The sequence below is a fragment of the Lutra lutra genome, chromosome 11, assembly GCF_902655055.1.
Source record: "Lutra lutra chromosome 11, mLutLut1.2, whole genome shotgun sequence".
NCBI classification, from domain to species: Eukaryota; Metazoa; Chordata; class Mammalia; order Carnivora; family Mustelidae; genus Lutra; species Lutra lutra.
The window spans coordinates 39,827,159-39,844,924 of NC_062288.1; the positions used below are offsets into that span (position 1 = coordinate 39,827,159).

General features: G+C 44.7%; 1 protein-coding gene across 3 annotated transcripts in view; it reads right to left on the reverse strand.

The window, feature by feature from the left end:
- Positions 1-17,766, reverse strand: part of SLC25A13 (solute carrier family 25 member 13) — a 184,956-nt gene that overhangs the window by 57,464 nt on the left and 109,726 nt on the right. For all 3 annotated transcript variants that reach the window (XM_047695756.1, XM_047695755.1, XM_047695757.1), the window contains 2 exons: positions 4,793-4,845; positions 3,249-3,329 (listed from right to left, as the gene is read on the reverse strand). In XM_047695756.1, coding sequence (XP_047551712.1) covers positions 3,249-3,329; positions 4,793-4,845 — 134 coding nt within the window. The remainder of the gene's footprint in view (positions 1-3,248; positions 3,330-4,792; positions 4,846-17,766) is intronic.

Consider the following 17,766-nt stretch of genomic DNA (forward strand, 5'->3'; position numbering starts at 1 on the left):
CTTTAAAAGAGAGAGGTTTAGAGTTGGTCACTTTTTTCCCCCAGCGAATGGTATTTCTTTTCATTTCAATGTAGATTTATTCTCATGCCAAATAAGTTACTCATATTTACCTTCTCCTTGAAAGCAGTCATGGCACCACTTGTCTTTCCTTATCTGATGACTTGTTAAGATCAAAGGATCAAAAACTGAAGATCCCAGACTCCCCGGGATTTCAACCCTCTACTTCAGCAGATGCAGAGAACTCCGTCAAGACACCTGTTTTGCCGAATTAAGGACTGCCACTTACAGATGAGGAACCACGTGTGTCAGGTATAAGCAGTAGCGACACAGCAGTTAACAACAACGTGGTGAGAGGTGACGTCAGTTTTTAAATTCACTGGGAACCTACTAGGAAGGGGGTGGTGACAGGCCCCTTCTCCTCTGCCACGTTTCCTGTGAGCTCCACCGTCACTGACCAGCAGCCTCTCATCGTGTCCCCCTCCAGGCACCAAGCTTCTAACCGAAGAAGGAGAAAGATGGAAAGAAACAGAAGGTATATATACTTCGTGCAGGGATGCCTGAGGATCTGGGTCTCTGTCAAAACTCCTGCAACTATTTGCCTAATACAGCACGTAGCAAAGCAACATATGGAGAACACGCACCACAAAGAACTTTTAAGACTCAGAGTTTGTAAACCCCAGGCTCGGCATTTTAGTTTGGTCTGGAACGGTGCTGAATATATCACTACTGTTATGTGTGAATCTATAAAAATGCTCAGAAAGCTCAAGTCAAATTTTTAATAGTGCTCTAAACTAAAATTACTCTCAGTGCAAATAATGACTTTAAAATAAAGTCAGATTTAATCTTTTTATACACATCAATGAAACAGAAGTTTTTTTTTTATTTCTTCAGTTACAGATGTTGCTATAATCAAAAATAAATTAATGAATGGAGTTTTTCTTCTAAAATTTTCCTCCAAATTTACTATCATTGTGGTTGTTTTTCCAAAACAATATAATAAAACAGACTATTAGTTTTGCCAAGTGCTGTGAAGGTTATAAGACAAAGATCTCCCCGCATATTCTTCCTGTTTTTGCAGAAAACAGACTATAAAACAGAAAAAGCCTTCTTCAAAGACATGAGCAGCTTCAGTTACAAGTGAAAAGTCAGCCATGTGTACTAATTCTCAGTAATAATGAAGCAAGGGGAGCTCCTGGGGGACTTTAAAGTCAATGCCTGGCATGCTTGGGTGAACTAAGAAGGGGAGCTGACCACGTGACACAGCCCTTCAAAGCCCTTTGTATTCCCAATTGGAGAGATGAGGCTGTGGAAGCTACGAGGACCTTCTCAGGTGTGTGTCTAGTTCCAAGGGTGGGAAAACTCTGTCGCAGCAAAGGAAGACGCTGCTGCTTTAAAAACACGCTGCTCAGAGAGCTGAAGGGTCTGGATTGTTTTGCTACCTACAGGATTGCTCACTTGAACAGTAAACTCTGACTTCTTAAAGCAGCGTTGGTGGGGCGGAGGGAGCAAAACAGGAGCCTTGAAACACCGAGGACACGGTCTACCCGCCTTTGAGATGAAGGATGGTAAACCTCATTTCACAGATATTTTAAGTAGCTGTAAAGCCCGAGTGGCTCCAATTTTAAGCCCGTGTTTAGATCAGGCTTCAAGAAGGGCTGCACCCCTTTACAACAACTAGGCACCACTTCTGATGCCAATCTGTGCTTTGTGTTTGAAATGGGCGACCACAGACAAGAAAACAAGACCACCTACAGCAGACAATACGTGCCACAACCCATCTCCCAGACCCACGTGCCGGCAAGGTGTTTTCGTTAAAAAGATAATAAACCTCCAGGTTATTGCCAAAATCTGGAGCAGTGTCACATAATTAATTTCACAATTTAAATTCTTACAGCGATATATAATCATGTCTTTTCAAGAAGGTTTAAAACCTGACTTAAGAGAAACAACCCCTCCTACGCCCCCCTGTACAGAAACACCCCTGCAACAGCTTGGAGGCCAGGCCAGAGGCAGCAGAGGGACACGCACCCCTTTAACAGGAGAAAGCCCAGAGACGCAAATGGGCACTCCTGTTGTTTCAAATGAAAAGTACTTACCGGGAAGAGCAGCTTCTGCACCTCCTAATAATATTCTTTTTGATTATCACTGTGTGCCCTTTTTACTTAGAATAAGAAAGCCTCCCTTTTTCCAGCCTGAATGCTCCTAAAGTTACAGGACAAGGGGACCCTACCTGGCCATCTACGACAGGTCAGTGATCAAACAGAAAGAGAGTCAGGCAAGAGCCAAATTCTGTCTACCTCTGAAGAATGACCAGGATGATTTCTTAGCTCCTCCTCCCTTTAAGGAACCCCCATTCAAAGTCAGACTGGACAATAAGCCCTTTCCAAACAAAGGTTTAATATATTCTCAGGTGTTTGCCCAGCATTGAAATGCAACGATTTTTAAGAAAAGATTATTCTATGAAAGCCATTAACTGCACAGAACTAATTGAAAAAATAAGTGACTTCATCTTTAAGAAACAGGTTTAGATGGAAAATATACCAATATTGTATTGCCCTAGTGATCAAAGCCCGTTTATTTAACCGACCATATCTTCAAATAGCACCAGTCTTTGTAGAAGAGTTTAATTTACTTAAAGTATTTGCATTCCTATGAACAAACTTGTACATGAAGTAAAACTAGACATCACGTTTTGCTGAGCTTAAGAACAAGATGCAGGACATTCATCCATAGAAAGAAATACTCATTCCAAGCGCTTTCGACAATGCGGAGCACACTCAGCCAGTTGCTTCACAGCATCCTTCTTCCAGAAGCGCACGGAAGCTTGAGCAGGCGCTGGTATATGGAAGGTCAAGCAAAGCAGAGAGCCACAGCTGCCGACTCCACGAACTACAGGTTTTAGTGCCTGGCCCAGCAGAGGGTGCCATGACGAAAGAACGTACTACAAATGAATTTTAGGAAAAGGTCAGCAAAGATTCTTTCAAAGGCCAAACACTTTCTGCCACAAACGACTTCTACTGCAGAACCAACCGAAAGCAATGACGGATTGAACAGGCATGACTTAACAGGCAATAAGATCAGAAACATTTACCCTTCCATCTCAGGAATGGTTCTTGGGCCCTAGAGGACTCTGCCCCTGCACAGGATCTGTGGTTGAACAGAAGCCTTAGTCCACATTAGGTCACCACGGTGGGGGTATGCATGTGCAACAAGTCTTTGCAACACAGGGTTCTGCAAAAGGTACTTACACAGCCGCCAGCAAGAATCTCTGCTGCGAGCGGGACCGAACCATCTTTGCGCATAAATTTATCCCTCACAAAATCATTCACCTTGAAGAAAAATATTTACAGAAGCTGATGAAAAATATAAAGAAAGTCATTAAACACATATAAATAACAACTGTAAATATGTTCTCTGTCAGTATTACTCAAGTAATCATAAACTGAATAAATTAAAGATCTTAAAAGAGTTTGAGAAGTGCCTTTAAGAGCACATATGTACTTTTTTTTAAAGGTAAAACATATATAAGTATTCCTGATGTTTCGGGAGAAAGAAATCGAAAGACAAACGGCTTAGGGGTGGGGGGCGCTGGCTGGCTCAGTGGCTGGACAGTGTGGCCTTTGATCTCCAGGATGTGAGTTGCAGCCCCATTCTGGGAGTAGCAATGACTTAAAGGCTTTAAAATAAAAAAAAAGACAGATGGTTTACAAGCCTCAAATGCAAATATGTCTGCCAATTACAATGAGGTAAGAGAGACATATTGACACCAAGGACACAATAAAAACATACATTTCAGAAGTTAAAAACTGGTTTATGGAGTTTGATTAAAAATCACTTTCACGTCCGCTAGCAAAATTTAATCTAAAACAAAACGCATTGCCGAGAAAAAGTTGGCTAAGCAGATTTTTTAGCTTAGCAGAAATTCAGTATCTAAGAATTCTCAACATCAGTGACCTTAATTAACTAAGTATAATGTACTCAAAAATCGTACGTACGACGGGCCATCTTAAAAATCAACCACGTTTTTGGAAGATACAAGCCAGAGAAGATGCGTTGTCCTGAGGCCACACAGTAACAGAGTAAAAGAATTTCAGGCCCCAAGGCTACAGAGCCCAATCTCAAAAAAGAGTTTAACCTTCTGGGGCTTTATGACCTTCGTCATGTAATAGCAGTATCTGTCCATTCCAGTAATTTACTGAGTATCTACCGTGGGTCACAAGAGAGCTGCAACTGGAAAATGGATCAACTTCAGCTGGAACTCAGACCCCTGTCAGGCGGCCTGGCCTGGCAGACCCTTATGGAATATGCCCGAACCATGAGTTCTATCAACGGCACATGCCACTTCGGAGTCAGAGAAACCTGGTTTTGGATTCTAATCTTTCCACTCAGGAACTGTCCACAGGAACTGTGGACACGGGTAAATACTGAAACCTCGTGGGCCTCACTCTCCTCATGTGTAAACGCCAGGCCACACAGGTACACGCATGTGCCGTACAGACAGCACGCGTGGAGGCAAATTTAGCGGCAGCTGCTGCCGCACCGGTAGCAGAGGGTGACGGTGGTGGCTGACGGTGGTGGTGGTGGTGGGTAGCAGCCACCACAGGTCCTGTTCAAATACAGCATCCCACTTTTGGATGTTCAGTGTTCGGTGGGGGACAGTGACAAGCTGCGTGTGACGAGTGCCCCAGGTTCGAAGGAGCCAGCACCTCCGGGGAAACACAAACACGAGAATCTGCTAGACTCCTGACTGTGCAAACTCCCTGCATACGAAGCATCAACTGAAAAGACTTACTGTAAGTTTTATGGCCTTCTCTGGGGCAACTCCCAATAACTGTGGCAACAGACCTAAGAAGCAACAAAAAGCACAAGTATATTAAATAAAATACCGTTAACTAAACAAATCAACAGCTCTAAGGAAGGGATCACCATCTAAACACCGGGCAACCTTGGCTGCGATTTTCTGCAATTACTCTTAATGAGAATACACAAAATGGAATGTGTAAGTACAACTGTGTAAGAGCCACATCAGGACCAAGTAAATTCCTTCTTATATTCTGGGTCGATTGCACGTTGGGTAAATCAACAGCATTAGTGAGAGAGGAAATCTCATTATTCCCTAAGTTTGTTCTTTTCCCTCCTGCCTCTTGAATACGTGAAATAAGGGTACTTTAGTGAGTCTATTATTTTTTTTCTAACGCTCTTTCCATCTCCCCGCCCCCAAAGGCCCACAGTTTAGCCATTCATTCATTTAGCAACTATAACTTGGTGACAAGCACAAGACAAACAAGGTTCTTGCTCTGACCAGCCTCAGACGGAAGGAAGGGAGAGGCTTTCCTGAAGACGTGACAATTGGGGAAAAACGCATTCTGGAGGGGGAACAGATAAGGCAAAGAAAGCAGAGTAGGAACAAGCCCAGTGTGCTCAAAAATGAGGGTGAATGTCGGTGAGCCGCCAGGCACAGAGCCGGCAAGAGGAGAGAGACACACCAGTCGGGGCCAGATGCTAGAGCAGTGCTGTGGGCCAAGATCCTGCGTTAGCTGGGAAGTCATTACAGGCCCCCATCAAGAGAGTGATACACTACTTCATATTTTAAAAAGACCACTCTCACTGCTGTGTGGGGAAAAAGGGTATACTAATGGAGTGTGTGTGTGTGTGTGTGTGTGTCTGTGTGTGTGTCTGTGGAGAGAAGACAGAAAAAGAAAAACTGGGTTTGACATGAATACCTGGGGAGAGATGAAGCCTGGGGAGAGTAACGGGTTTGGGGTGGGAAGTGAGAAGTTCTGTTTTAAACATGTTAGACAGAGTGGGAATTACGTTATCAAGGGCACAGGAAGAGGATGCCTTTCACAGGAAAGGCAGCTTCTGAGAAAGGCAGTCACAACAGGAGCGGATTGATACAGGTAAACTAAAAAATGTCATCATTTTCATTCATGCTAAGGAAATAAAATCAAAGGCAAAAGCCTTTTTTCTTGGAAACACATCGTGAGCTAACTCTGAGAATCATAGCGTACTGTCCCCTTGTCATACTGCCATCCTTGAGAGGGACTTCACAGCGTTAGCATCTGTCGATAGGGACAATTTTCTAATTCGTCAGCATAAGAAGGTTGATCAACTGGCAGTCTCCCCTGTGCCAGACCAGCCTGGCAAACACCATCTTCCTCAGCCTGTGGCTGAAAGTTGCCAGCCTGAGGGCTGTCTGTATCCAGTCTGCAGGTGTGTTTTATAGAGTAGCGCAAGCTTTCCAACGTAATTTGAGTTTACTGTAAAGATGTAAAGACCGATCGATCGATGGACCGACGACTGCATCGATCTGACAGCCTTTGGCCGCTTTCTGACAGTACGGCAACCTGCTCCAGCTGGGCGAGGCTCTGCCCTTTAGGACCAGGCATCGGTCCTCCCAACTCCCTCCTGATGACGTGGGATTGAGGACAACTGCCATTCATTATTTTTCTTGCTCTGTTGCTATCTTCACAAGAGAGAAATGTTTTTCTATGCCTCTGGTTCTACAAAAAGCACAAACAGCTTCGTGTTTGAGGAAAAATGGGAGCAAGCTCATTTCACTGTGGAACGCAATGATAAGAATGCAGATGCTAACGAAACTGTTCTTTAAAAACGGCTGACCTGGGCGCCTGGGTGGCTCAGTGGGTTAAGCCGCTGCCTTCGGCTCAGGTCATGATCCCAGAGTCCTGGGATCGAGTCCCGCATCGGGCTCGCTGCTCAGCAGGGAGCCTGCTTCCCTTCCTCTCTCTCTGCCTGCCTCTCTGCCTACTTGTGATCTCTCTCTGTCAAATAAATAAATAAAAAATCTTTAAAAAAAAAAAAAACGGCTGACCTGGGGCACCTGGGTGGCTCAGTGGGTTAAAGCCTCTGCCTTCGGCTCAGGTCATGATCCCAGGGTCCTGGGATCGAGCCCCGCTTCGGGCTCTCTGCTCAGCAGGGAGCCTGCTTCTCCCTCTCTCTCTCTGCCTGCCTCTCTGACTACTTGTAATCTCTGTCTGTCAAATAAATAAATAAAATCTTTAAAAAAAATAAAATAAAATAAAAACGGCTGACCTAAAAACAACTAACGTATTATTTATGATGTATCAGGCACCACCTTCACCATTTCACTGACTCATTTACTTCTTATAACCACCCTGCAGAGAAGAAACTGAGGTAGACAGAGATTCATCACTCTGAATCACCCAGCTGACAAATGGTGAGGCTGGGATTCCAACCTGAGCCCTCCTCCTCGAGAGTCCGTGTTTTTAGACAACACTCACCTGTCCTGTACCCCATAGCAAACGTGAATCTGCCTCTCACACCCTGCCTTTCTTCACGTACATAACCCGCCCGGACCCTAGAAACCTTTGAGTTTGCAATGTCTTCTCTAGGGCACACTATCTGCAGCCTGCTTCACCCCATACCCACAGCTGATCAAGGATCAGACACTTAAAACATGTGTAGGCCACAAGTCCAGCAACCTGAGCCCTACGAGCTGGCAGCCTAAGTGGAGCTGGCCGGTGGGCGATCTTCACCCACTGTGCAACAGACTCTTAAGAGTGAAGGGCCAGTGAGCACAGAGGCGCAGATGGAGCAGACGCCCTGCAGACAGGGAGCGGGGGCGGCTGAACCCTGGATGGCCGAACACTGAGATGAAGCACGAGAAACATAATAAGGAAGTGGACGGGCAGACAGAAGAGAATGGGAAGCCGATGCAACAGAGACACCGAAGAGAGAGAACACAGCCCATGAAGGGTACCCAGGTCGGGGTTGGGGGTGGCCTTGACCATCTTCTGGTCCCTCTGAGGCCAGGTTCCACGGACATTCCTACCCTGGCATCGCTGGGGGATCTCTGCCTTCTTTCTCTCTTGAGTAAACTCTTACCAAAACTCTGCTCTCACTAGCTGGGAGGTGGGCTATGCTCTTTATAATCTAAATGAACCAAAGCAGCACAGAAAACATGAATACGAAACCACCTGGCCCAAGCAAGTGCTCTTACTCTAAGTGAGCATTCTCTCCTCCTGAACTAGATTCACTTAGGAATCTTTTACTTATACTGAATGATAGAATACGATGTCTTTGATAGGAGAAAAGAGGCTTTGTTATGACTTTATACAGGTACAATGCTAATTTCTACAGGTAAAATAGAGGGATGCGCTGTTTTAACTACACCTTAACATTTACAATTTCCATTTTCTTCTGTATTCAGGTCAAGTATCAAAATGTTTAGTTAAAATATTTACTCACTAGATGTATTTTTCTCATCATTAAATTGTAGACCAAAACCATGGATGGACTGAAAGCACTGTGATTTAAATGATGATCTCTTGTCTCTATAACCACCCTGTGACAGTCTTTTAAAATGACTAATAAAAAACAGCCCACAGAGCCAAATGACTACAGCGTTAGACACAATCACTTCAGCCAGCCTTTTAAGCTATCGAGATTTGTCTTTCTCACTATAAATTTAGTAATGTACCGTGAACAACAAAAACCAAAACCAAACAAAAGAGAAAACCCTGTGTTTCAGACTAAATGTAGGGCAGCAGATATTTATTTGTTCAACAAACATTTATCAAGAGCCTTCTGCCATGCCTGGGACTGGAAGGAACTGCGATGGACACAGCGAGGTCTGTGCCGCCCCCAGGAGAAATTCTCAGTGTAGAAGAAAAGGGAACCCTAGGTGTCTCTGTGTGCCCCTGAAGGGAGATAAACCACCTAAAAAAAAAAAAAAATAGAATAAAATAAACCATCTCTGGATCTCTGGTAAGTCCTAGAGCCCAGAGGCATCAAAGAACTACATGAATACAGTGGAGAGAACCAGCTGTTTCCTGCAGGAGAGAGGAGAGCATCAAAGAGGAGGAGGTACTAATCTGGGTCTTGAAGGCAATGCAGAGGTTCACTGGAGAAAAGAGCTGGGGCCAGTGAGTGACAGGCAGCAAAGTCTGAAGAGCACGGCACAGTCGGGGTTGGGGCAAGACCACTGAAGGCTGTGGCTGGATCACAGATCGGGTGCCAAGTAACCGTAGTAGTGACAGTGGTGACAGCCAGAATTCGGGGGCACCTCCCACATGTCAGGCACTATTCTGCGGGCTTTAGGTGACTCAACACACTTAATCCACATAAGTCAAAATAGTAACTCAGTGCAAGTTATTCTTATCCCATCAAGAGAAACTGAAACAGACTTCAAGGAGCCTGCCCAAGGTCACTCAGCTGTTAGATGGGAGAATGGGTTAAACCCAGGTGGTCTAGCTGGAGGGGTGCTCCTATCTGGTGCATTGTACTGCTACAACATACTGCTTCTCTCTCAGGGCACACTAAGGAGCTCGGGCCAAAGTCTGTAGATACATGGGTGGCTTTTAAAGTAGAGAGCGAAATTCAAAGAATAAAAAGTTCTAGAGGCTGGTGAAGGACAGATGCTAGGGCCAGAGACCTAAGGCAGGAAGAGTAATCAAGAGGTTAAAGTAATATAATCAGAGGCCCTGAGTTTCACTAAATGAACAACTTCAGCTCAGTAATAAAATCAAAGTACAGGCCCATTCCTAAGACTTAGGCCAGATGCTGGCCCCTGGGGACACACTGGATAAGGTCCACTCTTGTGATTACTGCTCTGGCTAATCGGGGAAACAAAGGCAGCTGTGGACCGTGACCTGACCCGAGTGCCACTACGGATTCGGGCCTGGACACCAGCAGCCCTGCATAAATGCCCTCTGGAAAGGGTCATGATGTGTGGGACAATGAAAAGTCCCAGAGGTGGGGATTTCAGGAACCCTTCTGGATCCCTGACCCCCTGCCCCAGGGGGCAGGGGGTGGGGTGGGGTGGGGGAGGGGCGTGGCTCAGTAATGCCTAAAACAGCCAGTCTGGTTATGGCACTCCAAAACCATCCCAGTGAAGTTTAAAGCACATGTATGTTTGACATCTGGGTAACTCAGCAGAAAAATTAGGCTTCTAATGGAAGATGTTTCTGTTGGATTGTGGAAACTCATTTTAACAGAGAATGGATGTGTGTGTTGTTTCGAACTTGTCAAAACAGCAGTCTATTTTCCAACTGCCTCAAATGAAATTTATTAGTGTGGTTAGTTTTCTAATCTTCTCATTTTAGTTCAGCTCCATCAGCACATATGGCAATGCTTCCTTGGCAAACTTTACCAGAAGGCTGCTAATGCGAGAAAAGATTTACAGGGTACAATATTAATATAGTATTTTGTCTTCAAATTTCATAGGGCTGAGATATAAATCACACTACCCCCTCTGATCCTAGACCCTCTTGCAAACCCAGCAAGAACTGAGCTGGAGGTGTGGGAAACTAAGCCCCCATCAGGACCCTCCAACCTGAGTGTCCTATAGCACCCCGAAGAAGTTCCGGAGCACTGTGCTGGATCAGAGGGCTACGTACTATGCTATTTTTTACTTAAAAACCTTTAGAAATAGAATTCTAGAATCTCAGGGTCGGAAGGGACTCTGAGAGAAACTCATTAATACTGCTGGCCTAACTGAAGCGATTTATTTCCAATGGCTTGGCAGCAAAATGAATGGCTTGGAGCCTGGGCTTTGGAGGTTGACAGACCCGGGCTGGAATCCGAGGCCTGCACCTCTCTCCTGCTGAGTGATCTTGCGGGTGCTCTTCCTTGAACTTGAGGTTCTTCACTGGTAAATCACAGGCGCTGATGATGACTCATTGGTTTATTACAACGATTATACGAGTAAACATAGAGCTAGACACGGTTCACAACCCTCATTACATATTCAAAAATGAGCTGTTTCTACCTATCTGTTCGAGGCATGTCCTTGATTCTGCTCCTGCATACAAGAGGCAATTCTACCAATGAATGCTCGCAGCTCAGAGTTAAGTCTGGAGTAGAGTGCTGTCTCCAGAGCATTATGCCTTAGAAGAGCTGTCCCCTAGATATAAGGGCACATCTGGTCCGAGAGTGTCTCGTGGCCCTGCTTCCTCTGTGCAGAGATAAGGAAGTAGCACAGACATAACAATACATCTTTAGGTTTTCAAGTTAAACTAAAATGTTTCTGTTAAGAAGTTATACACTACTCAACCTCTCATGATAAGCGACTTTTTACAATGTGACTTCTAGCGAGTGGCAGAGGACTGTGGAGTGACTTCTAGCAAGTGGCAGACGACTGTGGAGTCTCGACCCAGGATGCTAGGTCTGCAGGCTGTCTCTGGTAGCTACTAGCTGTGTCCTTGTGGGCAGTGGCGCTTGGAGTTGAGTTCATTCAGCTCCACTGTTCTCCTCCAGCTGGGATTCTCTGCCCCCGCTTGGCGTCTCCCTGGTCCCTCTAGGAGACTTACTGCTCCACCTTTCTTTGCTCTGTAAAGGCTTTTCTTCTGGCCCAGACTGTTCGAAACTTTTCTCTGGGCCCCGGTCAGTACTGGGCCAGCACCCTACACAGATGGGCCCTTCCACAGGGCAAAAGGAGCTCAGTGGAGGTGTGAAGGGCATCCACATCACGGGTCTACTTCTCTGTCTTTACAGGCGTTGAGTACCGGGCACCGAAGGACTGAACAGTAAGGCCAACCTGCTGGTAACAACCTGGAGAACAGGGCCGAATCCGGGCGCGCACAGGGAAGCGGGCTTGGGGAGAGCGGCAGGCCTGTAGATGGTGTAAGCACCTTGTGCAGCTCTCCCGCAATGCCCCACTCGCTGAGGCAGGCAGGAGCACAGATGCTGAGGGCCCCCAGCAACGAAGAAACTCTGTAACTAAAGCAGCATCGGTCTCCCAGCAGACAAAAACACACTTGGGAGTGGCAAGCACAATCCTGAGAAAGCGACTGCTGAGCTAGTAATGGGGAAGGGGGCGTCCAGGGCAGAGACAGCAGTGGAGTTTGGGAGGGGAAATGAGCACATAAACGATCCCCAGTCCTCTAGCCAAAGGCACATGAAGCACTTTTTTGTGTTATCTAGTTTCAACCCAGAGGAAACCCCTCCAATGTTAAATTCTTACCCTCCTGACCTCCCCCCAGAGGCCACTACACTTGCCCTCATCTTCCCAGAGAGCCCACCTTGCTTTCAACATCAGATTACACTTCATTCTGGAGCTATCAGCACTCTATGCGCCCTGTCTCACAGCTTTTATTCCTGCTCCTAGTTCCATGGCCTTCTCTCTTCACTTGTTCAAACCTTCTTTCCTCCCTCCTCCTCCAACCGCCTGTCTGTCCGCCTTTGACTCATATTGCCTTGAGGCATGAGGCATTTCCACCCTCCCTACTGAGCTATCCCCTTTCAGATCACTCCAGGTCTCTGCACTGGCTCTTGGGGAGCACCCCACTGGGACTGTGCAGCAGAGCTGCGGAAATGGCTGGGAGGGGGGACCACAGTGCAGATGGTCAGATTTAAATGACTCCTCATCTGGATTAAATGTTTTACTCCAAATGTCAAGAACCAACCATGGTTCAGGATGCCTTTGGAAGACTGAGTGTCAAAATGTAAATGAATGATACTGATTATTGTCTAGGAAGGATTTAGTTCCTTTGACTCCTCTGTATCGAGGCTGGCTTTCTCGAAGAAAGGTCATATCCCCTCCTTCCATTTGTCACTCTGATACATGACAACTCCTATTCGTCTTTTCTTCTGCCTCAACTAATTCCTTGCTGATGAGGTTTAACCTGTTCTGCTTGCTGAGGCCTCAGCAACGGCAACTGGTTGCAAATTACCATCCTGGAGGCCCAGCGCCTACCTCACTCAATCTTTTCTTCGCTGGGCTACTACTTCGATCTTTTCGTCATTCTTCCCAAGTTTCTAAGCTCACCACTCTTGTCATCTGGCACTCTCTGGCCTCTGATATCGCACTCACCCCGCCTTGGTCTGACCTTGTGCTACCTCTGCCTCCTGTGTTAACACCCTGTGCTCAGTAGGGCTGGCTGGCTGTATATCTCCACAGATATGATTACCCAGCTCACAGCTTCCTAGGCGCAAATGTCTGCCTTCTGATCTTTTCACAGCCTTAATACCCTAAATTAAAATATGCAAAAAAACTGGCTAAAAAAGAAAAAAATAGTTAGATTCAAACCAATCTATTTTGTGCTCATTAGAAGCTTTGCTGGACAAGGATAGACCTCCATGATTTGGTGAAGTTCAAGGATTCAATGCAGTTGGTTCCAAGACACATGCATTCTTAAGTTATGCAAAACAGTTGTAGAAACTCCAATCGTTTTATTTTGGTGGCAGAATTTTTTTAAGTTTATTTTTATCCACAAGAATTACTCAAGAAGGAACTTCACTGTGGACCCATGTAATTTGGGTACTACCCTCTATAGAGACATTAACCACAACAAGAGGCCTCGCTTAAACTAGATGTCTGACAAAACTTCCTTCCAGAATGCAAACATATCAATAACATCCCGAGATATCACCACAATATCCTCTAGATGTCACCTTGAGAACATTCCAGGATGGAAGACGACTGCTTTCGCACCACACAGACAATGTGAAATAGACCCATCTGAGACTCTGTAAGCCTTGATCGATGGGTTTAATTAAAACAAAACAAAAAAATTTTTTTTCTGCCAATTAACTAAAAAATTAAGTAGTGCTCCAAATTAAGTTGAATTCATAAAATGATCTAATTTTTCCTTCTGATAGATTTTCCGTGACTTCTCCCATCAACAGAAACAAAAACAAAAACCTTTCCTTAAGAAGTATTTCTCATGGATTCTGATTTCTCTTCAATCTCCCTCCCCAAAGATCCTCCCCCAAACTTTCCTAATTCTAAGGCTGCTCCTCTCATTACCTGAAGCATCTGAGGGAGGAGAGTAGAGCAAAGTTTAAAGGCAGAAATCAGTTATTCCTGGACTGGTAAGAGCATTTAATTGGGGATGATTACCCAACCCAATAAATTGTTTCTCTTTAATATGCCAAGTCAATAGCAGGCCAATAAGTGACTCATTTGGTCCTGCGGTTCATTCAAACCAAATGAGCTGTCAGGTACTTCATTAGGAATTTTAAACACCTGAATGCATGAAATCGATCTGGAGAGGGAGGAGGAAATAAAGGGAGCCTTCTACAGCTGACTGCAGGCAGATCTGGATTATCCTGGGTGTTATTTCCCCTCATACAGACAGACTTAGCCTGAGGGTCTGATTTTCAAAAATTACAGAAAAATCTTGGAAAATCAATCATTTTCTCATAACAACAACAACAAAAAAATAGTGTATACAACAGAGAAGGTCTGCGGAGTCAGTCTCATAGGATTTCCAAGGGACAATCACTAATCCCGATCCCAATAAGAGACTCTCGGAGACAAGGGAACAGTGCACCGCACAGAGACATGGAGAGTAAGACCTAAGAAATCCCCAATACTACAACACCTCCTGGCTTGCTGGAGGTCCAGGACGCCCCACCACATCCACTGAGGACAGTTGCTGACACTGTTATCAATCCCCTTTGGACCCCGGGGGCGGTGTTCGAAATGCACTCCCCATTTAGGACTGGATAACCTCCAGACTGCATGCAGAGGCTGGCAGCTCCCAGAGAAAGCAAAGAGAAAAAAAAAAACCACCTGTGGTGGAGATATCAAGAATTCTTTAGAAAGATCTTCATTCTAGCTGTTGCACGAGGAATTATTTCTCCATACAAACACAGCACCCCTGGAGAGATCTGTATTCTTGTTATCGGAAGAAAAGGAAAAAAAAAAAAAAAGAGAGAGCGAGGAAGATGCTCATTCACCTTATAATAAGGATGCATGCGGCAAGTACCTTCTTTCAGGGTGAACTGCCAACTTTTTTCTGAAATATGCATAAAGATAATTTTAAAATAAGGGGAGAGACCTTACTTGTGCAACATTCCCAAATTATACTATTCAGGAAATATTAGCAATTACATATGTATTGATGCAGAAAAATTACATGTTAAGCAAAATTCCATAATAGAAAAAACAGGCTCCATATTTCAAAACATGTTTATAAATTCGAGATGTCCTCTGACACCTTCTCACATCCTGCTAGGTGAAGTGTTATCAGAGGCAATTCTAAATTCCCAAAATTGAAACTCAAGTTTCCCCTAAAATAAAATTTTAAACATCAGAATTACATCTGATGAGAAATTTAGTGAAAGAACCACATGCAGGCTGCGTGCTGTCTTGACGCTGCACACACAGGTTACAATAGTGATTCCCAGGGTACCTCAGGTTTTGTTGTTTCTATTAAAATTTACACTAGTACTGACGGCTTCCCATTTTCATCTCATCTTTCTCCTACCCTAATGACAAGCATTCATAAATAAGCAGTTACATACAATTATTAATTAATAATTATGTACAAGGAATGAAAGAGAACTGGTCCCCAACTAATCAATAAAAGGAACAGGTCATTTTTATGAAGCAAGGTCAAAAATGATTTTTTTTAAATGATTTTTTTTTAACCTGAACTACCACCAATCATCTCTTTGCTCTCAAGATCCAAACTAAAGAACAAAACCCAACAAGCTTTTATAATAAATCTTTCGCTTTAAAACCATTTACTAGAAAATAGAAGAATTCAAGAGGAAATGAACAGAGATGACTCTCAGAATTAATCTTCTTATACTCACATTCTACCTAGCACCCTCTCACAGGGAACCCCCTAGGGTTCAGGCAGCCAAAACAGTAAGATAAACGGTGGTTTCTAAACCAGGAAAAAGGGGAGGACTGCGTCTTTGGTTTTCAAAGTGAGCTTCCATCTCTAATGGGGGGCTGACTCCCTTCCCTAAGTTGTTAAAACCAGCTCCCCGCCCCCCATCCTCCAGCCCCTCATCTTACATACATAATTTCTGAAAAAGCATGATGTTTGTGGGATGGCCATATTATCGCTCAGCAATCAGTACTCATATATGCTTTAAGCTGTTCTGTCTATGGGGTTAAAAGAACAGGTCAAGGAAGAAAACCTGGATAAACCAAGAATCAAGATCTGTCAGACTGGTCAAAGAGAAAGAGAAGGGACTCAACATCACATCAAACCAGGTCAATACAAGCATATTAAAGACATCGAGCAGGACAAAAAGTATTTCTCACAATCCTAAAGGCACTCTCGACATTTAATCCAATACAGAGGGAAGGCCATAAAAGCAGTCTGTGAAGCAATGGCAAGGCTCAGACGCCCTTCTGCCTTGATGCACAAAGCTCTCCAGGCAGAAAACCACCCACGGGAATGGGGCAGGTGGCAGCCTTTGCCCGAGTCACTGCAAAGCAGGCACTGTGACATTAACCTTGTACTACTTGGGAGACATTTCATTTGTGAGGTTTGTTGTCACCAGGACAGAAGAGTATTTCAAATGGAAGGCAGTGACCCTGTAAGGGTCATCATCAATCACCTGGGGTCAAAGACCTTCCCAATTGTAAGAAGAGGCAGGGGGTGAGGGAAAGAGGGTAGAGAACAGATCAAAAGGCCTTTGATGGGAGTTATCTACCTACACAACAGAACCTGCAAAATGGAGCTTCTTTGGAGTTTAAAACCCCCTAGTTTCTAAGGTGAGAGATTTCAAGAGGGGTCTTTGTTTTTTTACACTTGGATGCATAAGATGAAGCTGGAATCAGCAGATGGCAGAAGAGGCCTAGAGGCACAGGTTTCCACGGCTGCCAGTTCCAAGGTCTGTCCCCACAGAGTACTAAATACTATTTTCTTCTACAGCAAGCACTGAGAGGGAGGGAAGACCTTGCCAACAGTGCAGTTGCCAAATGGCAAAGTGGCTCAGCTTAAAACACCTTGCAATACTGTGTGTGTGTGTGTGTATGTATTTTTTTTTTTTTTTTGAGAGAGTGTGTGCGGGCACACGTGCATGGGGGAGGGGCAGAGGGAAAGAAGGAATCTTAAGCAGGATCCGTGCCTAGCACAGAACCCAACATGGGGCTTGATCTCATGACCCCAATATCATGACCCTAACCAAAACCAAGAGTAGGACAGCTTAAATAACTGAGCTACCCAGGCGCCCCACAATACTGTATTTTTTTTATTTTTTATTTTTAAAGATTTTTATTTATGTATTTGACAGAGAGAGAGATCACAAGTAGGCAGAGAGGCACACAGAGGGGAAGGGAAAAGCAGGCTCCCCCCTGAGAAGGGAGCCCAACTCGGGGCTTGATCCCAGGACTCTGAGATCATGACCTGAACCGAAAGCAGAGGCTTAACCCACCTGAGCCACCCAGGCACGCTGCAATACTGTATTTTAGCAAATACACTTACTTCTTTTCTCTTTGTAGAAGGCAATACAGAGAGGTTGGGAAGTAAAGTCAAGCCTCTTTAAGCCAATGCCAACAGAAAACCAGTCAGGATCTGTGGGATCTTTTCTATGATGCCATACATCTTGCTACTGTTTCCCTTGTTTCATGAACCTTAGAGGATGGAAGGAACAGCTGGACAGGACTACCTGTTAGAGCGGTGCATGAATCAACTCCATTGGGTACAGAGTGAGAGGAAGGGAAGGGGCAACTTTAACCAAGAAAGAGGCAGTAAAGGAGGATTCCACTGAACCCGCTTTTCTTGGACTTTTTTACCCACTTAATGGACTTTTTTGGGGTATATTCAAGGACAATCATTAATCCCGAATAGGCTCTGCTCCGTCCCCAGGATGCCTTTTCGTTTTAGCTGGTGAGCAGAGTTACTTCAGGAAGAAAATCATATGAGCCTTTTAAAAAACCCACTGAGGTGAGCACCTGGGTGGCTCAGTGGGTTAAAAAACCCACTGAGGATATTTATAAAAAATAATTATTTTAAGAAATAAAACATACTACAGAGCAATATAAATGGCTTTCAGATTATGGGCTGTTTTGATTAGCCATGCCCTGGATGCCTCCAG